This window comes from Gobius niger (assembly GCF_951799975.1).
Source record: "Gobius niger genome assembly, chromosome: 14".
NCBI classification, from domain to species: Eukaryota; Metazoa; Chordata; class Actinopteri; order Gobiiformes; family Gobiidae; genus Gobius; species Gobius niger.
The window spans coordinates 9,999,422-10,024,893 of NC_136865.1; the positions used below are offsets into that span (position 1 = coordinate 9,999,422).

The 25,472-nt window shown below is 41.8% G+C and overlaps 2 protein-coding genes across 6 annotated transcripts in view; one reads left to right on the plus strand and one right to left on the minus strand.

The window, feature by feature from the left end:
* LOC306974083 (receptor-type tyrosine-protein phosphatase U-like) overlaps nt 1–25,472 on the plus strand; it is a 371,134-nt gene that overhangs the window by 337,874 nt on the left and 7,788 nt on the right. For all 5 annotated transcript variants that reach the window (XM_079571206.1, XM_079571209.1, XM_079571207.1 and 2 more), the window contains 6 exons: nt 4,130–4,227; nt 6,767–6,883; nt 7,702–7,856; nt 14,537–14,672; nt 17,346–17,495; nt 21,716–22,030. In XM_079571206.1, coding sequence (XP_079427332.1) covers nt 4,130–4,227; nt 6,767–6,883; nt 7,702–7,856; nt 14,537–14,672; nt 17,346–17,495; nt 21,716–22,030 — 971 coding nt within the window. The remainder of the gene's footprint in view (nt 1–4,129; nt 4,228–6,766; nt 6,884–7,701; nt 7,857–14,536; nt 14,673–17,345; nt 17,496–21,715; nt 22,031–25,472) is intronic.
* LOC306974165 (C-reactive protein-like) overlaps nt 1–25,472 on the minus strand; it is a 431,917-nt gene that overhangs the window by 269,462 nt on the left and 136,983 nt on the right. The window lies entirely within an intron of this gene.

Below are 25,472 nucleotides of genomic sequence, written 5' to 3' on the forward strand. Positions count from 1 at the left end.
AAAAATGGATGAGGCAATGTTTCTTCAGCGGTGACCAATGTGGAGTGTAGGCTTACCCTTAGGACCTAAAACAAGCATGTTTCATTAAGAAGTCGTTTGGATTTGTGTTCTGTTGTCTCTTTCGCGGCTTCTACTACGTAACCAGGAAGTGGCCGCCTAACCTCCCGCCCTGTAGCACAGGTCACCCTTGTTTCAGAGCGAACCGACCAGCACAAATACAACTAAATCTGTGCTGCAAAAACAACACGTTGCAGCATCTTCTTATATCATGTTCGACAGTAGTCACCATGGAGAGGCAGCCAAGGGAGTAAAACTTTCAATAAGCCCTTTTAGATGATAGTCACATTTTCCAAAAAAACAACAATTGATGATAGTGTGTTTGAAGTGATTCCCAAACACCTGAAAAAAAACAGCATAATACAAGCAGAAATAGCTGCTTAAAAGATTGGGCCTTGTTGGCTTGTTTGAGCTTTGTTTGATTTCGGGGGTCATTTACATAGTGAAGGAGAATCATTTTTCACCCATGCAGCATTTTCTTATTAGCATATCAGATTTTGGGAAGCCCATACTGTAATGCAGGTCATTTTGACAGGGAATTTAGGGGCAACAACTTATATACGACTCCCCAAAGTATTTTAGTCCTGATCGTTCACTCTCTTCACAATCAAGACCGTGGGAACCCAGGGTGCTAAGGGTGATGCATAACCCCCTAGTGGACGCAATATGAATAAATTGGAAAACAAGCACAGAAAAAACGTTTTAGGGAGGGCAGTCATCCCCGACCAAAATATGTCCCCACAGTTCTGTTCACAATCTTCTATTTACACAAAAAAAAAAACACAAAAGTGAATGGGGAATAAAAAGAAAAAGATGCACCCTGAAGCAGGAATGCATTTGGATTTGCCTTTTTTCCCACCCCATGACACATTTTATACCTTCTTTCCACATGTTATAGTAAAATAAAAAAGCATAACTATAATCCTAGCAAGGGATTACATTACATATTGTACAACGCAGCACCTGGCTAACCTCGATAACCACAGTAAGACAGATTTCGAACTGCTAAGTCCGGAAGCCGTCCTGACAGCCTCGCCGGGCTTTGTTTACACGCGACCAGGGTGCAGGGTTATCCCTCGTGCCACCACCCATTACGCCTAACACCGGCAGCGCTCCGACACGTTTGACCCGTGGCGCGCCCGGTTAAGTGCAAGACATTTCACCGCGTTTGACCAGACATGCGAGGAACAGGAGGATTGCATTTGCCTTGCGAGCGGTGCACAGCGCTATTTTCATTATCTTATTCGGGGTTTCTATAAAGCTTAGTTTTGAATGTGTGCTATCTCTGGGACTGGGAAAACAAGTGGTATAGCGGTATTTTTTCAACTATGGCAAACAGCTTTTTCCCAATGAGCCATGCTGATGTGCTTTTAATGCCGTTGGATAGTGCTATGGCTTTGCATGTGGGATTTATTGACCGTACAAATACAGGATCGCTATAGAGCCAGGGTTTAATGGGTCTTTATAGTTCTCAGGAAGACAACATTACACATTATGGTAAAGGATTTAGCTACCCACTAGAGGAGTGTCGCGCTTTAGGGGAGCTTCATATTTACACTTGCAAAGATTGACTACTCGGCTTCCCTATATAACACATGTTATTAATCAAATCAAATCAAAAGTTTGTACATTTCTAATATTTGTAAAATGTTTTTCTGCTTGCTATCTTCATAAAATCCTTCTGACATTAGTAGTGTAGTTTTAGTTGGCAAACTTTATCACTGGCTAATTAGAGCTGTAAAAGTCTGAATATATAATTTCAAATTAACACTAAACACTAATGATCACTTTCTGGGGAAGATACTAGGTCATAGCCTATGTTGCTGTGTCACAACAACATCAATTGGCCGTGCTAAAGCTCAAAGCATGAACATATGCAAGCAGTACTTTTGCTACTAATGATCATAGACACAGAAATGTGTGATCAAAATGAAGCATTTTAGAAGAGGATCTAATGTACAGTATATACACTTCATAATTGGCTAAGTAGTCAAAGAACACGCGTCTTTCCAGACATGGTCACAGAGCGCTTTACATGGGACAATTCACTCATTGCTGGTGGTGGTGAAGCGACCTTATGAGGTGTTTCCAGGGACAGGCCCGACCCAGCCCAGTGCCGGGACAACCCTGTTGGGCAAGTGGCCAAAGCGCACTGAACCGAGACTAACGTGATATAAACAGACGCTGGCGTCTGATTGGCAAACGAGAGAGAGGACAGCCCTCACAATTAATATGGTCATACAGATTTAATATTTCACAACATCATACTGCTGTTGAAAAAGGTGATTTTGCCGATGATAACACGTAGCCGCTCTTTAGCTGGTTAGCATGACATTAGCATGTTGCTTACCTTCATAGTTGTCTGCTTCTTTCCTCTAGTATTTGCTTTGGCACCTCTGAATGATTCCTTCCATAACTCCCACCAGCATCACGGCTCACAAAACTTTTCAGGCCGTTCTGTTGTCGCTTCAGTAATGTGCGCGTCTGCGGGAGCGTCGCCCACAACAACTGCGATCCTTGTGTGTAGTGGAAACCCTGGCCTGTACTAAGTAGATTAGATACGTGAGAAGACGAGTACTTAGACCGAGATGTGAGATGTGTTTAAGCGTGTTGTGTGGAACCGCGGCTTTAATAGCCACACCTGCCCCGGGATAGACTGACAGAAGTGAGGCTGCCAATCTGCACTCACTCTCACATACACACATTCCCCCTAATGTACATGTTTAGAGTGGTAGGTGAAACCAGACACAGGTAGGACATGCAAACTCCAAACAGAAAGGCCCCTTGCGCCCGGGGATCGAACTAGCTACTACTAGCTGCATAGCACTAACTGCTGATCCACTGTGCTGCATGGTAATAGGACAAAAATAGCCTAGTGCTTAAGTAACACAGTGTAATAACATTCTAATTATGCTGATTACATGGAAATAGGACACACAACTAATTTGTTTCAATGACTCAACATTACATTACCCATAGTTTGTCAGGAAACATACTTATCCCCAATCATCCCCAGTTACTACGCCATTTCCATCCTATTGCCATGGTATTTCTTGGCTAGACAGTAGGCTCTAAGTGCATAGCTGAATACGCTTTAAGATAATTTGAGTGTAACATAATTAGTTGACGACTGTGAAGTTCAAACTCTCCCTTTCACACGCAGCCTGCACACTGTGTCCTTAACAACGCACGCTATATTGTTTTGTTTGCAACTCTTTGTCCTTGTTTCACACTTCTCCGACTTTTGGCCCTGCTGTCAGCCTTTGCGGTCACACTGGCAGTTTTGTTTTTCGCACCGCTTCCCTTTCAATATGTTTAAAAACCTCAATATACCGCACAACCCTGTATTATTCCGTTACATATCCACAAGCCCGGCCACAACTTTTCTTCTTTCTTTGCGTGCTTCAACTAAACTTCCCAAACACTTGTAAATCAATTGCTTTTTTTTTTTCCCTCCCCCCGACCCCTCTCCACGCAATCTCTATCCCATCACTCTTGGCGTAACAAGAAAAGCGCCATCAAACTGGAAATTGAACATTCTTCGGGGGCACAAATCAATGTTTATGATGAACCCCGGCTCCTATTAAACAAATGGCGTGGGCTCGGAGTGGTGGGGAGGGTGTTGACGGAGAGCGCCGGCGCTGTCGACGCGAGGGAGGACCCGGGCCCCGGCATTATCAATGCCTCCGCGTAATGAAATCAATGAAAGTGTCATCTGCTCGGCGGGCCGTGATTTGTGACACCCGCCGGTGCCGCGGGGGGAGCCAATCGGCGGGCTTGTTTGCGCGGCGGAGCGGGATTTGTGGGCGTATTGAAATGACACGCTCTCCATAGTATTAGGAAAACACGGCGCAGGCGATGGTTCAGGGGGGATGACACATGGTTGCGCCGCTCCCCTGGCATGGGATACGCGCTGCCTCTCCGTTGATGGTTATTGCAGCTATTTTCTCTGACTTATGGCTCATCTCTCTCCCATCCCCGTGTCCTCCCACCCCTTCTCTCTTTCTCTCATCAACCGTTTCTTCTTCCTCTCCTTCCTACACCCGCTCCTTCTCCATCACCACCTCCGCAGGCCCAAAGCAGGACATGATCTACGACTTCTGGAGGATGGTTTGGCAGGAGAACTGCTTCAGTATTGTCATGCTCACCAAGCTGGTGGAAGTGGGCAGGGTAGGTGTTCTCCTTCTCCCACTCCCCTCCATCGTAACTCTTCTCACTCCGTCCTGTGACCTATACAGCGGCGCAAAAGCCAAGATGGATGGAAGGGAATGTATTTCTGGAGCCCGCTTTATCATAGAAGATATATATCAGGAGGGGGTGGGTGCAAAAAAAAATAAAAAATGTCCAGCTGCGTCTGATCATGAGCGATCACCTTTGGCTTTAGTGGCAATGCTCCAAGGTCAAGGCTTTGAAATATGTGAAGGCAACTGTGGTTCAGCTAACCAGGCCTCACATGGTGTCTGACACCGGCTGCGACGTAGAGACAATCCACAGTAGAGTAAATTAGTGTCATAGCTCATACACATGATACTAAACAAGGGACAAAGGGCCATGTCAGAATGTTTCCTGTGGCACTGAAGGATAAGAAATACTTTAAATTATTTCATGAGCATGTCTGCCAAACAAAAGCAGCTCTAAGACTATTATGTATTTTCATTGCAGGATCGTGTAAACCTTGATTCTGAAGTGGACATAGTTTGAGTGATTTATCTTAGTTCAAGTTCAAATGTAATTATACAGCACTTTTCATGCCCAGGGACAGCTCAAAGCACTTCACAAGCAGCTCAAGTGGGACAAAAAAAAAATTATTAAAATATACAAGAACATTGATACATTTCAAAGCAAAGGCACACTGAGGGAAAAATGAAAACAGCAACTTTAGGGTTAGGATTAAGATTAGGGTAAGGTTTAACAATTATTAATATCCAAATCTCAAAGCGTGTTGCCTGGAGATCTTACAGCCTATATGCCAGTGTGATACCTAAGCCAAGACCTTCTAGTTTTTAAAAATATGAGATCTGTGTGATTGAAACACAACTTACATTACATTTGCCGTTCTTAACCCTAATTATGTCCGGACTAGGGTTAAAGGAACAGGCCACATTCTTCCATACTGAGATATGTTCTTACCTGAGTTTAGACGAGTTGATGCGTACCTGTCTGGTCTTTGTGCGTGCCCGTGGAAGAGCGTGGTAGCTTCTTACTTCACCACGTTTAGAGCAATAGGAATGCATTGGGAGAGGCCAAATGCTAACAACATCGTGACTGAGGGCACGCACAAAGACCAGACAGGTACGCATCAACTCGTCTAAGCTCAGGTAAGAACATATTTCAGTATGAAAAAAACCCTTGCCCCCTGATCGGGAGGGGGGGGTTAACCTCTTGACCCTCACCTGAACCGAGCACATTTTCTCCCATTTGCCATTACCTAAATCTTAAAGCTTCTTGAAAAAAAGACTAGACATAAATGAGGATGACAAAGCAAAAGAAGCAACAAAAAAAATGACAAGAAGCGATGAAAAGGTGTCGAATACGCAACAAAAAAGACAAAAAGAGCAACAGGAAAATGTCAAAAATGTGTCAAAAAAGTTACAAAAAAGCCACAATAGAGCAAAAAAAAGACAAAAAGCGATTAAAATGTGCCAAAAATATGATGAAAACCCAACAAAAAAGCGATGGAATTTTTTTTTTTTTTAAAGGGATGACAACGCGCGGAAAATGATCCATTTAGCCCATTTTGTAGGTCTTAGCTTTCAAATTAGACATAGGCTGTGACCTTACGTTTTTAAGTAAAGCTGAACTAGAGAAAGTGCACTCGCTTAAGAGGTTTAAAAGGTGAGCTTTTAGTTTAGATTTAAAGGCATGGTTCACATTAACCTCAAATAGTGTGTCTATAATAAAAAATAACATTAATTTTGCCATTGTTGCCGCAAACTTTAGCTGATAATACATTTTCACGTGTCTGTGGAAAGTTTGCTTTTAGCTCATTACAAGAAAAGGCTGTATCTCCTAATTAAACCCAATTAGCTCAACTTGGAACGAGCTGATATCTTAGAAATAACAGTGGGAACTGATCGCCTTTTTAGTCCTCACGAGCAAACAGTTGCATTGTTTTGTTGGAGTGTGAAACGACAGGCAGCCATGCATGATATATACAATGTTTTCTACATCCCCATATAGTGATATCAAAAAGGCCGGCGCTCCTGTTCTTTCGGGACCCTGTGAGGTTTTGTGCCTTTCTATTGCAAAAAAAAAAGCTATCTGCCATTGAAAAATAAGTTCAGTCAGACGCAAGGTGAAAAGAATGTTGACAGAAGAGGAACTAGCTTCCCAAAACGACTGCATCAACAGAAATATAAAGCAGCGAATGGGGAGGGTTGTTTAGAGACTTGCAAGCCGCCCAAAAAATAAAAATAAAATAGCACCAACACCTACACTGTAACTTCTGAGTGTGCGAGACGGCCAATAGAATTCCGTTCAGAAAAAATGACTTATCTTCCACTGTGTCAACACTTTTATGCTCCGTATCTGATGGTGGAGTCAATAGCAGCCGCTGCAGTAAAAAGCTCCAAAAAATATTAGCTAAGGTTACAGAAGGATAACAGCGTTGCCATTTTTTATTTTTTATTTTTTTCCACAAAGTGACAAACCTTGTTTATAGTTGAGATCTATGTCCTTGGGAAGCACTCTGAACTCTTGTTTTGTCCAGATGAAGTGCTGCAAGTACTGGCCGGATGACACGGAGATGTACGGAGACATAAAGATCACATTGCTGAAGACGGAAACGCTGGCGGAGTATACGGTGCGGACGTTCGCCATGGAGAGGGTAGGTCATCAGATCACACCGAGGATGCTTTGTATTGTAGAATTTAAAGTTCACTGTTTTTGAGGAAAGTAGCCAGACAAATTCTCTTTCGTTGAGACATGTTGAATACCTATGTTTGATGTCAGGGCTGAAGCCTGGAATTTCCCATATTACAGTTGACATTGTTTCATTTTATCATTCAAATAGTATATTATACCATAGTCCACTATTGATAAAAGTGACAACATTTAGCTTAAAGGAATTTTTTTATGCTACGATAACTTTCCACCATGTTCTTATATTGTCCCATCATCAGAAACATGTATTTTGCTTCATTTGCACAGCTTTTAAGTTTTCAGTATCCATTTCTACTGCTAAAGCACTTTGATTTGTATTTCTTGGGTTTCATGTCCACGTTTTTCCATCACTGAACCTGTTCTGAGCAGTTCTGCATGCAAAATATACACTTATAACAGAGCCATTGATTTGTTATCATGGCGTTGATGAAAAATGGGGGCTTGTGTTTTGTTTTTTGCTCATTTACACCCCCCTGTTACCTGCAGAATTTGTTCAAATGAAACACTGACCTAAACAAATTTAAGTCTTAAATGATCCAGTTATATTATGTAAATGTCCCAGAGCATGTTTATTAGCCACATTTATGCTAGCTTATGTTTAAAGTGGATAGGCTTAGAGAAAACAAAACATCTACAATAGTCTATTATAGAGTGTGTGTGTTTTTTTTAACCTGTTCCCCACCTCGATGTGAAACCATAAGCTCTTTACAATGTTTTGTGTATTTGTTCTGCTCTTGCTAATGCGGTGTTTTGCTCGTACAGAGGGGTTACCCGGCCAAACACGAGGTGTGCCAGTTCCACTTCACCTCGTGGCCCGAGCATGGGGTGCCGTACCATGCCACGGGGCTTCTGGCTTTCCTCCGGCGAGTGAAGGCGTCCACACCTCCGGACGCTGGCCCGGTGGTCGTCCACTGCAGGTAACTGGAGCACATCTCAGTCATCATGTATATTTAGTCTTTAGTTTTCCCACCCAGAGCACCCTCAACTCACTGTCATAGAAAGTCTCTACACCTTCACTAGAACCAGCTTAGCATGTTTGTTTGACAGCATACACAACACCAGGATAAATAAAACTTCTTGTTTCAACTTACAGAACAGAACAAAAGCATGATTCATGAGTTTGAAGGACCTCTGCATGTATTATCCATTTACTGCGAGAGCATACCCAGAGCTCTGGTTCTTAGGACTAGGCAAACACTGACTCCATGTTCATGCGTGCTTCGGGGGGGGGTGTTGTTTCCAGCACATCACCTGTGGCACAGCAGAAGACAAAAACATGTCTCTCTCAGATTGTTATGACGCCTATTCGACATCTGTCTGATCCTGTTTGCCTCTGAGTTAAGCATCGTCACATTTCAGGCAGTTAACTCCAGGAAACTGGTGGCACCTTTTCTATCTGCAGGTTACTCATTTTGTCACATGTAAAATACATGTAACAACATCCAATGCTCATGGTGAGGTATTATCTTCTTCTTATCATCTTTAACACATTGTTAACATCACGGTACAATGTTTTTCAAGCATTTTTCACATTCTCACTCAAGAAATAATATTTGTTTTTTCTTCTACAAGACGGGGGTTGATAAGGAAATACTCATTAATATAATATAAACAAGAAGAAATATTACGGCATCAAATTGTCATTATTTTGACATGAAATGTGTCTGAAATGGACACTTCGGTGGATTTAAACCCCCCAAAAAATGTATCAATAACTTTTACATCTTGTACAAGGTGCAGGTAAAGCCGTGAATATAGTTGTTATCCCGTACCAACAGATGAAGTATTAAAGGCACTATCCTGATTTGCTTCGTCCTCCCTATTGTAAACTCAGACATTTGTCAGACATTTGCTTATAGTCATATCCTTCCTTAATATCATGTATCTTGAGCAGGGGTCCCGGCCAGTAGCTCGGGAGCAACCGGTCGCTCTCCAGACCTTCTTTGGTAGCTCGCCAAAGGCTTTCTACATTTCTACATTTGCTTGATAAATCACATTTTAGATGTATTTTCTTTTTGTTCTGAACATTTTGAACAGAATCTGCACCAATTAGACAAATATAAAGTATAGGGACAAAATTCAAGTCATTTTACTTAAAGCAGTACTAGCTACAAGTACAAGTAGCTTGTTTACCATAATACATCCTTTTCGTAGTCTCTCTGGGGGTAACACAAGTGTTAATGGGATGATTAGGGGCTCTTTAAACTCCACCTGGTGTCTCTGGCCAGAAAACCGCACTAGCAGCTTTCCCTGCTCCGACCCGGAGGCCCCAAGACACACTAATAGAATCAAGAAGAAGCTAACAGGCTAACGAGCAAAGCTAACTGCGGGCTAGCGCCACTTAAACAGTATTTACAGCCACGTGATCTCCATTGTGTAATTGGATGCACAATATCCCTCTCTCTCTCTTTGTCTTTTCTCAGTGTAGTATTTACTCTCACCGACAATTAATGAGTAAAACAACGTAACATGCTACGACACCTGCAGTGGCGCTTATGGCCTCTAGGGGCAGGAGTTACTTAGTACTGCTTTGATTCTGTTGAAATATCTTGGCTGGAAACTGGGTGAGCTCCTCCTCATAGTCTCATAGTTACACAAGTGTCTTTGAAGAATAAGTACCTTTCTGATGGTTATGGTATGTAAAAGCAGCTCACCGTTTTAAAAATGGTTGGAGTCCCCTGTTCTAAAGCTTTGAAATTCCATATCAATATTATGAGTTCATCCCCTTCACTTATACTTTATGGTTTGACAATAAAAGTTCAGGTTTTGTTTGGTTTTTTTACAAGGTTTTTATGTATTCCTTACATCGTGTGACATGTTTGTCCTTTATGTTTTCATTGTTTAGAACTGAGCTTTTCCCTGCGTCCAAAGCCTCAGCTACGTGTTGTCTTTTAATCATATGCTCCACAGTAGATCAGCCTCCACATTGCTATTTGTTTTTCAGCTTTTCCCGAAATAACTTGGATCCACTGCGACGTGCAGTGCGGTGCGTTGGTGGGGAGCGCGCGGTAGTGAGGGTAACAAATGGCACCAGCACAATAAGGGTGTTGTATTTCACACGTATTTACTCGCTCGCGTTCAATTAACTGTGCTTTCCTGTCGAGCCCCTGTACCCTCTGTGGAGCTGTGAATTCAAATTAGAAACGTAGTTAGCGCACAGGTGTATTTGTGATGTTATGATTTAGATTTTATGTGCTCTATAATTATGATAAATCTCTCTTTTAACCATGTTTTAGTGTGATGGAAAAGGAATTATGCTTTGCTTCTGCCGTCCATGTTAGAATAATCCTGCAGTTTACTTTCGATGACTGAACATCCTGAATGACCAGGTTATTCCATCAGTGGATTTCTTCTTCCCTGATGGCACGGGCATATTCCAAGATGACAATGCCCAGATCACATCGTGAACAGAAGTCGACCGATATGGGTTTTCCAAAGACCAATGTTGATTTTTTTGGAGGATTTTTATTAGCCAATGCCAATTTGCTCAGCTGATATTTTTGACTGATATTTTCGGCCGATTATTCCAAATGTCTGGTCTATATTCCTGTAAAAAATCATAAATACTAGGCCACTCCAGCAGTGACCAATTTTGTTTTTTTACTTTAGGTGATTCAATCATAGTTTCTGTGCCAGCCTTGATTAGCTGCCATTAGCATTAGCATACTGTTTATAGTCGCAGCATTTTGCGCGGGAATCAAAAATACAATTGCAGGAGTTAAAACTAACTCAGCAATTGAATTCTCCAGGTTCTGAAGTTTATTGAAACAAACTAACTTTAGTCAAACTTGTAGCTAACCAATTTTCATTGCAATGTTTCTCTGTTCCACTGAGGCTTAGGAAGTCTCTATTACTTTTGGTCCCAGAGATTTCGCCTTTTATTGCAGAAGCTTAAAGCTAAAGGCAGTTTAGCTGCTTTTTTTTGTTGTTATGGCAAGTTATATTGTATTTTATATTTTTTGGTCCGGCAGTGAAAGTGTGCTCACCATGAAAACTTGCCTACCCCGCTGTATAGGTTTTACTCGTCACATTTGATGACATCAATAATGTATCAAGTTCCATTTAGATTTTATGCAAACATTTCAGCAAATGTAGATGTGAAATGAAATATTATCTTTAGCTTAAGTGGCTCTGTCACTTTTATTATGCACAAATAGCTCGCAGACGAAAATTTGTTCGTGACTCCAAGATTTATCGGTGTAGGTCCGATGTATCATGATAAATTAATGGCAAGCTTCAGTGCGATTGATGTGATTTGTGGGTGAGGATCCTTCTTTTTTCCAAGTCACAAGAGAGAGCTGATGGACAGTGACGGCAAAGAATTCCCTAATTATTTTCTACAACCCCACTCTGAAACACGTGGATCGTTGGATTAGTTCAGTTAACATTTCGGTATTATCTTCTTCCACTCATTTACCCCATTCTTGATCTTAAATGTTTTGCATTTCGCCTTGAACCGGAGCACTTCTTTCTTTTTGCAAAGCTCCACTTGTTTCACATTGTGTATGCATTGCACCTAGAGTTTGTTGACTTGCAAAAGGTTTTAGTGCTTTTTCCTGTCTGATGTGGCCCATATTAGCAAAATGAGTGTGCGCATGCAAGGCCATAGAGAACAGAAATCTAAAATTAAACACGTTCTAATATAACCTGAGGGCAAGTGGTAATGACTTTCTTTGGTTGGGTTCATTAATGCAGCTTTTTTATGCATTGTTATTTTCATTTAGAGTTGATTTGTGTTGATAAAATGCACAGAGCAGTGTAGCATAAGGTAAATGTCTTGGCCCTTGTTGGATAGAAAAGTCCTGCGCTTTAAACATCGTCTGGTGGCTCCAGAACTTGGCAGAACACCAGTAGCATCTATATTCCCCCATGTCCAAAAATAAGCTTATGTTTGTACTTGAATGGGGGCAGAGGATGTCCAACATCGCAGAAACTCAGAGATAGTTTGTTTTATGCTTTACTTTTGGTTTAGCTGTGGCCAACAACCAGATTTTGTGCAATTTATCCTTTTGAGACCTGGTTTAGTCCAAGTTTGACCGTTGACGGTACTTGAGAGGTCATATATTTAATCAGGTGGTACTTACCGTATTTTCCGGACTATAAGTCGCTCTGGAGTATAAGACGCAGCAGCCAAAATATGCGTAATGAAGAACAAAAAAACAAGCTGAATAGGCGTACGGTTTGCTAACATAACACAGTGATGGTTAGCTACATGAAGTATAAACAACAACTAAATAGGTGTCTGGTATGTTAGCGTCACACAAACAGTTCAGATAACTATAGCATAAAGAACATACCAAACTCTCCATCTCACTCCAAATCACTTAATCCATTGAAATCTTCATCCTCTGTTTCACTTATGAACAATCGCCTTAGGAACGACCTGGGCACGGAGGCGTAACTGCACTGTTGACAAGCCTCTCCCGGCAGCACGTGTTTCAAGCTCTCATTTGCGAACTCGTTCCTCTAGCTGTCCTCTAGCTTTTAGCCCGTGATTAGCTTCTCTAAGCGTAACCTCTGCTTCTCCCTCTCTCCAAACTTTCTCTCTGCTGCTCGATTAGCCTGCAGCGCCCTCTAGCGGCATGTGAAATTATACATTAGAATTTTCGCAGTATAAGACGCAGAACAAAGCTGCACACGCACTCGAAACAAGTGTATTGTATTTCACGTGAGGAGTTAGGACATGCAGGAGGTCAGTGGCGCGACATTTTGAGGGGCAGGTGCTCAACCAAGACAAAAGGGCACAACCCCCCCACCCCCCAAAAAAAAAGACAAAAAAGTGATTTTTCTGTAATTAGAAGAAGAAGAAGATCTTTATTTATATAGCGCCTTTCACAGACATATAGTCACAAAGCGCTTTACATGAAACAGTTGTACATTCACTCCATACTCGGTGGTGGAAAGCTACGTTTGTAGCTTCAGTTCCCCTGGGGGAGACTGTCAGAGGCGCTTTCGCGACTACACACGTCTGCGCCAACGGACCCTCTGACCACCACCATGCACTCACACACATCATTCATCCTGGCCTATTGTGCATGTTTTTAGTGGTAGGGGAAACCGGAGTGCCCGGAGGAAACCTACGCAGACACGGGGAGAACATGCAAACTCCACACAGAAAGGCCCCGTCCCTGGTGGGAATCGAACCCGGACCTTCTAGCTGTGAAGCGAGAGCGCTAACCGCTGTGCTACCGTGCCGCCCGAATTAGTGACACTAACAGACCATTGATTAACACAGCAACATAAAATGTCCCACAATGTGGACCTAATAGTAAACTACATAGACTTTAAAGGACAATGTAGGACTATCACAAGGCTCTGCACTTAAAGGCACAACATTTTGGATTATATTGTTGTGGCAAAACAAAACATGCTCCTAATGACCAGCTCGAACACAGAAAATGCTGTTACTGCAGTGTGTAATAAAAGAATGGATTTGGATGTGATACTAACCTGTTTAAATCTCAGATTCTACTGCCTTTAGTCAAATCTCCATGGAGACGAGCTGGAGACGTGCCCACTCCCATTAAAGTTTACAACCATATCTTAGGCGGGGTTAGCCTCATAGATGTTTGTTTGTACAAGTCTGAGGTATTTTTCAATGATGAAAATAATGGTCATAAAGTAAATGCTTGTATTTCAATTTTATTTATTGGGGAACATTCTACACGGTGTGGCTTTAAGTCTAGCACAAATACAAATAAATGATGCAAAGGTACTATAGCCTACACTTAAAACATCTGGTTTGTCAATATCATGACATGGATATAAGTAACAATAATCCTGGGCTGTTCCTGTGCTCCTCACACAGACGCACAGTGTCCAGAACCCAGGCACCTCCTCACCTTCTCTCTCCTCTGTCTCCTCAGCTCAGCTCACTCTGCTCTGACCCTGGTCTACGCTCAGCCCTGACTTAGTCTGAATAATACAGCTAATTTTCAGAACATTTTATAGCGCGACAAACAGAACCGCTAAAGGTACTGACTTGTTACCGCTGACTTTATCCGGGCGGTCTCGACACGCGCAGCGCTGACAGTCTCGCCCCGCCGGCCCTTTTGTTTCCATTTCCCTTAATAATCCAGTCTTGTCGCGCTGGCTCGTTCATAAAGTTCTCGAATTTACAGTTTACTTTACTCCCGGGTCTCACAGTGATGGGCGGTACCATCTTCTCAAACAGGGGGAAACACGGGGACAGCACAGCTGCTCTTTATTGATCAGGAGCGTCAGCGCCGGCGCGGCTCAAGAGGCAGAGGAGGAATGAAGCGCGATATAAAGTTGCTGAAAATTAAAACTGTATTTTCAGCACATGTTGGCTCAGTAGGGCAAACATCTAAGAACGATAAAAGAAACAATACTTAATATTGGGGAGAAAAAAAACAGGTCTTGAGAAGGGCACTTAAAGGGCACAGGGCAAAGGGGCAGGTGCTTGAGCACCACCTGGGCTCTATCTGTGCACGTCCCTGCAGGAGGTATTGTGAGAGCTAGAGAAGAGTTTGGGGGAGGCAGCTGACAATTTATCTCTTGAGTTTCATGACTTGAAAATGGGTTGTGTTGTCATAAAGCGTTTGTTGACGTATCTAACCTCTCTCCTCTGTCCCAGCATGGGGGCAGGTCGGACCGGCTGCTACATCGTCCTGGATGTCATGCTGGATATGGCCGAATGCGAGGGAGTGGTGGACATCTACAACTGTGTCAAGACCCTCTGCTCCAGACGCATCAACATGATACAAACGGAGGTGAGACGATAATCCAATTTTGCAGCTTGCTAAAACAATGGCAGTCTTTATTTGCATTAGTGTAGTACAAGCGATCGGAAGCCGCTGCTGTAATGCAGAATTTCACGCCGCATCAGTCGGAATGAGCAGATTGTCAAGGTTATCAAATTGTTTTTTCCTCCAACAGCCAATTAGAGAAGCACACTCTAGTTTGTACAATAGGCCGTTTAATCAAGAGAGTCTGTTTATGTGAAGGAATTATGTCCTTTTGTTTATTCGATTGCTTTTTTTTTGCGAAAGCGGTCTCCATTTTAATGCCTCGAAATGTTCATTTGCAACTTTGTGCATCATTTGGCGGTCCAGTCCGTCTGAAGGAAGTGCAGATATGTTTAGATTTTTGGCAGTTCTATGTCAAAGAAGTGCAACATCCTGTTACATGACCTGCCAATCATTGTCCACAACAAGAAACTGTTGCTGAAGATGATAATGCATGTTTTCTTAATTCCTAGAGTTACCGAAGTCATAAACAAGAGATAGGCATAATCAACTTTTTAGAGCTTTGAACCACGGCCGAATTCATATGCCCTCTTCAGGACAATATCAGGACTTTTCCCCCCAAATTCTAATATTACCTGGAGAATGTCTAGCTTGCAATTATGTTTTATAATTTTGAATTATATCTCTGTATGTATTAAATACTAACATTGAAACAAAGGCGCTAGAGCTAGTGAAGATTTTGCCCGGGGCACCTCCTGCTGGCAGCAGTAACGATAACTTATTGAAAGATTAACTTTCACTTTCGATTAACAGGTTACCAGGTTCGGCATAATGTGATAATCACCATTTGAGCGCAGAAAGGCTCAGAACAACATAATGCTGGATTATGGGCGTTAAAAAATGTGGAGGACAGTTTTGGGTTTTAACAATCACATACCCAGGAAATACAGAACAAAGTGCACACCGTAGAAGAAGCAACAGCTAAATTAAACAGGATTAATTGACGATTGCCTAAAACTGTGTGACTGTAGTGCAATACTACTTCAGGTATGTCTTGGTGAGGGAACAGCGTCATAAAATAGTTTAAAAAAAAGTAAATTTAGCAAATCTCTCTTTAAGTTGATTCTTAAACAAACATTTGAGACCTACAAATTATTCTTCTGAAACACTGAAGATACACCTGCAGCACAGTGGAGGCATCACAAGATGAGCTACAGGAAAAAAAAAATGGACAAACAAGGAGGTATCCGGGTGAGACTCACATATAAGCCACACATGCCTTCCATCCCTAGTGTTCTGGCTAATGGACGTTCACTGGAGAATAAAACAGATTAACTGCTAAGCTCTTCCCAGAATATGGTGAGAGACTGTTGTGGAGCGGAGGGAGATGCGCATGAGGAAGAGTAAGGAGGAGGTGGAGCTGACCAGTGCAGGACACCACGCTCTGAAACAGAAACAAACCCAGAAGGTGCTGCACCTTTTCAGAGGACAGTCTGAAGGCAACCAGCCAGGTGTCCTATTGGTGCTATGGTTCCCCCAACCTGCTGGTCAGGTTGGCCCACAGTGGCGGGGCGGCTCAGTCGCAGCGGCTGAGGACTAACACCTGAACACAATTTCGTTGTATGGTTGAACATTGTCAAATAAAGCACTTTCTTCTTCTAGTACCGAAACGCTCCGACCTTTATCTCTGGATTCTGTCGCTGATGGAACACAAAACTGCCCTCAAAGTGTGTTCTACCCTTAGCCATTGCTTTGCTAGCATGTCGGTAGCTAAAACATGTCATTCTCACTACCACCTGCAGAGGGCACTCCAGGCCAATACAAAATCCTGACCAGGGTCTTTCTGTCACCACTGAGCCTTTGCCTCTTAATGGTATAACTCCTCCAGCCACATGAAGTCAGTAATGAAACAAGTTCATGCTTTTATTCATTACAAATTATACTCATTATATTCTTTGGAACATTTCTTATCTTTGAAAAAGCTGCTGTATTTTAAGTAATCGCAGTTAGTCACTGCAGCACAAGCAAACCAGAAGCCTGCAGTTGCTTGATTAGGCCATGAAAATATATAAATAAACAAACTTATTAACGGCTGTGCGAGCGTTTGGCCGCGCTCACCTTTTTAACTCAGGTTTTTTTGAGGAAATGCTCGCAATTAGTTTCTACATTGAAAAGATGCTAAATAAATTGCAAATAGGGCCGTGTGATGCTGGTGTGTTGGCTTTTTCACTTCACCTTTTTGATCTTTTGTTTGCTCGGATGTCAAAATAAAACGTCCCGCTTTAGCCGATAATTGCGCGGCTCATTATGGCTTTTAAATACAGTGAGTGGGCAGCGTTCACCTCGCCTATATTCCACTCCACACTCTGCACAAATTTACAGACCATTTTACGCCCGGACATGATGCTGAAGAGTCGCTGTGAGGAGAACGCTTTTGGCAGTTGTTGGATTTTGGGCAAAAGGAGTAATTTAACTGGGCATTGCTGTTGGAGGAGCTAATTAAACAGTGGGAGTCACTTTGTTGGTACTTGTGAGAGACTCCATTTGCTAGTACTACTTTGACTTTTTACATTTCCAGTTATGTTTTGAGGGCTGCACAGAATGACGAACAATTGTGATAACCATCTTGAAGCAAATATGATTTAAAATAAAACTGAAATACATATGGAAAGTCGCTAATCCCGTTCTATTTTGCAGGAGCAGTACGTTTTCATCCACGACGCCATCCTGGAGGCCTGTCTGTGCGGAGAGACGGCCATCCCAGTGAGTGAGTTCAGCTTGACCTACAAGGAGCTGCTGAAGGTGGACTCACAGAGCAACACCTCACAGCTCCGAGAGGAGTTCCAGGTAAACACACCACCGTCACTACCAGGGTTCAGTTCGTCGACTAAAATATTCCTAATTTTAGTCAACATTTTTCTGACTAAAATTAGAATAAAACTTTCTGGCCTATCAGTCGCTCCGGAAAATGTGTAATGAAGAAAAAACTACAGGCTGAATAGGCGTATGGTATGCAAACGTAGCATAACACGCCACATAAACAGTTCAGATACCTATAGCATAAAGAACACACCAAACTTTCGATCTCACTCCAAATCACTAAATCCATTGAAATCTTCATCCTCTGTGTCACTTCTGAACAATCGCCTTGGCAACTACCTGGGCATGGAGACGCAACTGCACTGTTGACAAGCCTCTCCCGGCATCATGTTTTTCAAGCTCTCATTTGCGAACTCGTTCCTCTAGCTGTGGCCATGGAGCTTTTAGCCCGTGATTAGCTTTGTTTTGTTTTCTTCTCTAAGAGCAACCTCCGCTTCTCGCTCACTCCAAACTTTCTCTCTGCTGCTCTATTAGCCTGCAGTGCCCTCTAGCGGCATGTGAAATTATATATTTTTTAAAAAAGAAAAGAAATCACATATTTTTTCGCTCTGGAGTATAAGACACACCCCCTGCCAAACTATAAAAAAAAGTGTGACTTATAGTCCGGAAAATACGGTAAATGTAAAGTTGTTTATGAGACTAAAACTATGAATAAAATGTCCAGATTTTTGTTGATTTTGTTGTTTAAAATATGATCAAATAAAAATGAAAAGAACAGACTAAAATCATCAAAACTCCCAATGACAGCGACAGCCTTATATCATTTAAATTCTCTGCTAAAGGAACAGCTCTGTGCTTTCTTCATGTTGGAAGACCTTTATTAAATATGATAATAATAAATATTATAATGTTTATTAAATTCAGAGTTGACTTAATTAATTTTAAATTTAGTCAACTAAATTTACATGCGACTTTAGTCGACTAAGTCTTGACTAAAATAAATTAAAATAACTGTCAAAATGAACTCTGATCATTACAAGTTTGGAAAGGGGGATTTTGAAATTGTCACCGTCTAATCATATTGGGTTTTTATTTTGTTGTGAATGAGCCTTAGAAGTGAACTTTTACCAAGTGCCCAATTAATTACTTTGCAGTTCATATTTCGGACTTCTATCAAATGGATTTACTCCTAAACATGTTAATAACAACTTAATAAATATAATTGAAATTGCAACAATTGACTTAATATTAATTACTTGTTATTACTACCTATTTTTTTCCAATAGCTTCCTTTCACAGCCTATAATTTAAACTGAGTTGGTGCAGCTAAGGATTCTATCGTGGTAACTATGGTCACCGTGTTTGGACTTGGTTCATGGTTAATATCTCTGTAATGCCTGGACCTATACACACGATAACAACTGTCGCAAAGTTCAACATCTTCTCTCTCAACACATATGAGCTTAGACCAAATGACTGTCTCATAAAGGTGTCCAAAAGCTGCAACAATATTCATAATTATGTGCTTGATGTTTGAAGTGAGAACAGAAGATGAATATGGCAGGTTTGTGAATCCAATCACTTCCAAGAAATGAGGTTCAACATGTTTGGAGATTTCTTTCCAAAACTGTGGCTTTCCCATTGAGTTTTATAGGCCTCTGAGATCCAACGACGTTATCAGCGTGTTTCTTTGGCTGTTTAGGTAAATACTATAATATTAAAATGACCAAAGCCAAGTGTAGCAGGACACCCTTGCCAGAGGCTTTGCGCAATATAGAACCCGAGCTTGTTCCTTTGCCTATGATCTGCAGGATGTTGGGCCATTACAGCAGCTGTTAGCTTCTCTGTTTTGTCTAATTGTCTTTCTTTCGCATGGACGCATTTAATTTATTGCCGCCCATTACGCGCCGACCTGCAGCTTATTGGAATTAACAGATGGTGGACTAAAAGGTACGGACACGGCAGTAAATGTAAATAATGTAGTGTAACAACAACGTAGAAAGCATAGATCACGATAATAGCCATAATAATAATAATCGTATTGTATAACCGCCCATACCACTCGCTTTTAAATGTCAATGACAACAAACAATTACGACTTTCTCTGGAATTGCATTTCGTCCGCCATTTGGCTTTGTTCGCTCAAGTTAATGTCAGATGCAGCTATTGATGTCGATGCAAATTGTTAGTATCATGCTAGCCATTATGGACCATTTATGCTTGAGTGCCCACATAGCCTTGTAACCTATTCGACTTATTCTGGAAGTTCCCATGGGTGCCGGCATCAACTGAATCACTCGTATTAGTTCAGAAAGTCAGTTACCACGCGGACACAAAGCCGTTTTCAGGCCGCCCAGAGCAGCAGTGTTGACTTGTTGGTGCAAATGAACATCGGACATTTTCCACAAATCAATCTACTGTGCATCATATTGTAGCGGCGAACATTTCCCCTCACTCTCCACTTCGTGATCGATATCGGGTATCGGCTACAAATATCCGATACTAGATTCTCAACGCCTTAAAAACACAACTTTTACCACCCAAATCTAAGTGAATATAAGCATGCTGTATATCATTGTAAAGCTAAGAACCTGGATAATTCAACAGCTGAGTATTTTTTATATATTAGTTTTTTATTAGTTTTATTTCACATCAATACAAGTATAAAATAAAATATGACTTTATTGATCTGACATTGATGAAGAGTCAATTAATTTTTTCACTCAGACAAAACCACTTTTAAAGGGACTATACAGAGTTTGAAAATGTTGTCTCCATGTTCCTGCCATGTCCTAAAGTGTAGAATGAGCCCAGACCTGTTCACCACAACTGCCTCTAAAATCCTGCACTGCCACTCAAAACTCAAAAAGTTGTTACTTCGTGTCCGCAGTTACACGTATGACCTGAGGTGGCAGTAGTGAGTAAAAAATGGCCAACTTGCATCTAGAAATCAAGAAAGTCTCTTGGTATCGGTAAATATCAGATATCGGCAGATACTCAAACCCCAGTAGCGGTATCGGTAGCAAAAGAGCTGGATCGGTGCATCTCTAATTAATACCTCAATTTCCGCAATTCGACACAGTATTTATACCTTAATTTTCACACAATTCAAAAGCTATGAACAAATAACTGGCATTTATCTTCAGGTCATTTTAGGTTGAGTCCAGATTATTGTAGGAATAACTGTGTAACTTTATCTTAAGGGAATGTTTGTGAGTGCGTCTGCAGTAAACCTTTGCCTCCTCTAACTTGGCTTTGATGACTGTGTAGACGGTGTCCCAGTGTTTTAACTAATGCCTCTGGCTTGTCCACTTTAACGCAGTTATAATGGAGCTATTGATCGGCGACCTTTGTCCGGAATAATTACAAGTCTGTGTCTCTCCGCAGCGCAATTACCTCCCAGTGAGGCCGCAGCCAATAAGACCGCCCCTCGCAATTATAACTGCTCACGTAGATGCGGCGCCCCGCTGTGATTCCAAAGCAGCTCGGGACCCATTCACTATATGAAGGAAGATAATCACCTTCTATTGCCATCAGGATGTAAAGCACTCTGTTAATAATGAATGTGTCCAGGCTAAATGTGGTCTCGAGGAGTTTGATTGACGACACAGACCAACCGACACGAATAACTAACTGACTGGCTTACATTGTGCTTCATGCTATCAGTTATGTTCTAATTATAAATAGTGTTTTGCATTATATTACTGCAGATCATGAATCAAAGAAGAGACACTGAATTATTAATACATTTATTATAACACAGGCATCACTACAACAATTTTAAAGAAGTGTTGGTAGGACCTTGCATTCCCTTGCTCGACTGGTTGCAAAATCTGAAAAAATAAAAAATAGCTGGTGCCTTATGTGTGTCTTTTTAAGACACACATAAGAAATTGTACATTTCGTGACATGTTTAATCATTCTAGACGGTTATAACCTAAATGTGTGAGAAAGAGCTGCATTATGCCTCCAATCCTAAATAAAGTGTTGAGGTATAGTGACTACCGTTGTGCATATACACTTCAATATTTGACCCCTATTGGAATATGTATGGACACCCCTGGTCTTTGGTTTAAGGTCTGTGTCTTTCTTTGCTTTTATTGGAAAAACTAAATTACTTTTTCTATCTTCAAAACGTCATTTTCATCATAAAGTGGAGTGCCCCAAAATTCTATTGCACCGGCCACTTTCCATGTGCAAACAGTTCATAGCCCAGGCGTCACATCTCCATCCCTCCCCCCTTTCAGACCCTGAACTCGGTCACCCCTCACCTGGACGTGGAGGAGTGCAGTATCTCTCTGATGCCGAGGAACCGGGAGAAGAACCGCAGCATGGACGTCCTGCCCCCGGACCGCTCCCTGGCCTTCCTGGTGACCACCGAGGGCGAGAGCAGCAACTACATCAACGCGGCGCTGGCAGACAGTTTCCTGCAGCCGGCCGCCATCGTGGTGACGCCCCACCCACTGCCCGGGACCACCACCGACTTCTGGAGGCTGGTGTACGACTACGGGTGCACCTCCATAGTCATGCTCAACCAGCTCAACCAGTCCAACTCGGCATGGGTAGGAAGCAATTGCAATGTACTCTTTTTACACATTTTTTTCAAACCTTCGTGATTGTATATTTCGTTAGCCACAAAGCATAACTGCCTAAGTCATTTTGTATTGTTAAAATGGCAATAAGAGAAAAACAATGTGTTTCCTATAAAACGTCTTTTTACAAGTTTTGCAAAATCAAAACAAAAATGAGTTAGGCAATTATGCTATGTGGCTAACGATTTGTATATTTTATTGAACAAAACTAAGTAAAAGTACAGTAGTCTGATATTTTGAGGTTTAAATCTGCTGCTACATAATACTATAGAACAACAAGCACTATTACATATGATGAGTACTTTTACCACTTTGACTATTTCTACTGGATTTACTAAATCACCACTACTGTTACTACCTATACTACTATCTTATTTATTTATTTCTGTATATATTTATTGTTTTGGCAGCCACGGTCCTCCATATATTACCCCCGCCTTAACCATTATTCTCCTGTCCAGCTTTACTCGAATCTAAAAGCTCCTGGGCTGGAGCTTATAGGCGTTTTTGTTGCTTTTCCATTATTTTCATGAGCTTAACAATAATCAAATTTATTTCCGCAGATTTTGGAGAAAAAAAACACCTGTGCTCTGTCTCTTAAGTATTTACAAGAATCAACACCTGCCACTGTGAAACAACAGAGCAGCTTTATTGCATGATAGGAGCGTTTGTGTCGACTTTCTTTTAAAATTAATAAGTCATCTCCTATGCTATGCAACATTCATCGCGTTTCAGTTTGAAGTTGCACGAGGCCAAACGCCGGCTCATGTCCCGGCATATAAAAAATATTGAACTTCCAAGCTCTCACTTAAAACCCCTGTATAAGAAATCAAAGAAATGGAAAGCATAGGTACGAACATGAGGAGCGATGTGTTGCGTCAGCCTTGTGAAAGAACTGCTCGATCTCCACTTTGTTGATGAAAGTGCTTCACAGATCGTGTCGAATGATGATGAAACTTGAATGGAACTCGGACGTAACCGACCTGTCACCAAGTTAAAAGATGTTATAATAAAGGTACTTGACAATTATCAAACCGTCTCTCAAAGAAGATTTGGATGGTGGTGGTGGACATAGGACTGTACACACACAGGCATTTTGTCTACTCAATTCAACATTAAGTGTGTTGGGGTGAGTACTTTGCAATTGTATTTAGTTACTGAATACTTGCATTAAAATGTATTTTGTAATGTATTCCGTTACTCTGGCCAATCAGAGCACTGTATTCTGAATACTTGAAATACTTTCACTTAAACACACAATATATTATAGTAGTACAGGGGTAGGCAAGTTTGTGTCATGGAGGGACGATTTTCTTCATTGCCAAAACACCAAGGGCCGAAACTCACAATTGTAGCCCAAAGTAAAGCACCTTTTCTCTACAAATATAAGTTTTGCACATAATATATGACTTAATGCGGTGTTTGCGGGAAATGTGAAAATATTGACAGTATTTTCCACATTTTAGAGTCCTTTTCACGTATTTGGTCTCTGATTTATGAATAAATGTTTCTTCAAAATTCTCTTAGGGCCCAAAGGTTTTATGCTGGAGGGCCCAATTTGACATTGCCTACCCCTGTAGTAGTATATACACTTGATGTAGGATTAAACACATTTTTAAGTGTATTGCTCTGCCGTTTATTAATGCTTGATTTGAAAACGGTGCTTAACGCTCTCCGGGCGGACAGGTTGTATCCGCTGTGGCAAATGTGCAGCCGCTCCAGTCTGTAGATTATAACACTGGCAAATCATGGCAGGCACTGGGAGCATATTTGAATGCTCCATGGATACGTTTTACTTTGAATCTTTATTTTTATGTCGGGAGGACAGTCTTGTTGTTAACCATTGGGAAAATTGCTGCATTGCTTTGCATCCCACTCAACAGAGGAGTCTGGGAAAGTGTGACAAACTGTAGCCTGTGGCCTAACCCTCTTACTTAGCTTACTGCTAACCTTGTGGGTTCTCTCCCCTCCTCCTCTGGGCTGCTCCTTGTGTGCGTGTCACCGCCACCTAGCATCGTGTCGTCATTGTGCGTGCACCTGGCTACGCCTGTGCTTTATGTCGACTAATTTAACATTTTCTGACCAAAATTGAAACAATGAGTACCACGATCTATTCCCTTGGTATTAGCAAAGTAACTGTGACTACCCTCTGATTAGAGAGTAGCTGTACCAGAACACAGCTACTCAAAATGTGTGCTCTAAATACGTAATGGAAAGTTTGTAAATAGTCGTGGCACTCTCCCAATGATGTAGGCACTCTCCCCTTGCAACTATCTTTACTTTTTATAGACATTTCAATGACCAACTGGTTGTCTAAGTACAGTTGTGAAAGCTCTCTTCCAAATAACAGTATACGGTTTGCATGCATCTACAGTGGCGCATGGTGGTAGAGCGGGTTCTCGTGATCGGAAGGTCGTGGGTTCGAATCCCAGCTCCCACAAATGCACACTCTCGTTGTGTCCTTGGGCAAGACACTTCACCCTACTTGCCGGAGTCTGCGTTCATTGGTGTATGAATGAGAGAGTGAATGGGTGACTGGCTCATTACTGTAAAGCGCTTTGGGCCTGATAAAAGTAGGCCCTGTATAAGTTGAGTCCATTTACAACGGTTCGTGTTGTTCTTAGTCATCAAGAGATCAATCAAGAGATCAATTCAAATTATATTACTTCACGCCAGACATGGCTGTGTGTATCCATGTTGTACTATATGTGTTATTGCAGCATATAATTGCTCACAACATTCCAATGGAATCCTATAAAGCCGTAAATCAATCAAACGTGTACAAAGGCTGAGCATGTTTTCCCTGAAAGCAATAGAATCCGTCACTCAGGCCTCATAGCCAAACAATTACACTGAAGTGCAGTGCCGGGGTGTCATGGGTTTGACAGTTGAAGGCAGGTCAGTCGGTGCGGGGCGATCTCATTTGCACGGCCTGTCACGGCATTAGTGCATTCTTATCGGGCGGCCCATGCTCGGCCTCGCTGTCGCTCCCCCGCCCCTCCCGCACACACAGACTCTGTCACCGTGTCATGTTAGATTGAAGCGGCGGCATTCCTATCAGCTGCAGCCTGTCTGTCACTCCTGCCTACTGTAGTTTAGCACTGAGGGGATTAGGAGCCCACGTGTATCGAAGGAGAGAACACACACGAGAGCTAAAAACTGCTATTATACAACTTACCGCCTGCTAGTCATGGTGTTATTTGGAAAAGTAGAAGTATTAATAATGAAGGTCTTTACTTTTTGTTTACAAATCATGAAAGAGGGAGTGAGTGTATTGAATTGTGATGTCCAAATTCATTCACCTTTAGAATCCCAATTCTTCTCAGGGTTGAGTTTATGGGCATGTTCCGCAACTTTCATGGGCACTTTTGAGGGTCAAAACAACAAAAACTAGCCTCCAAGTTCATGAAAT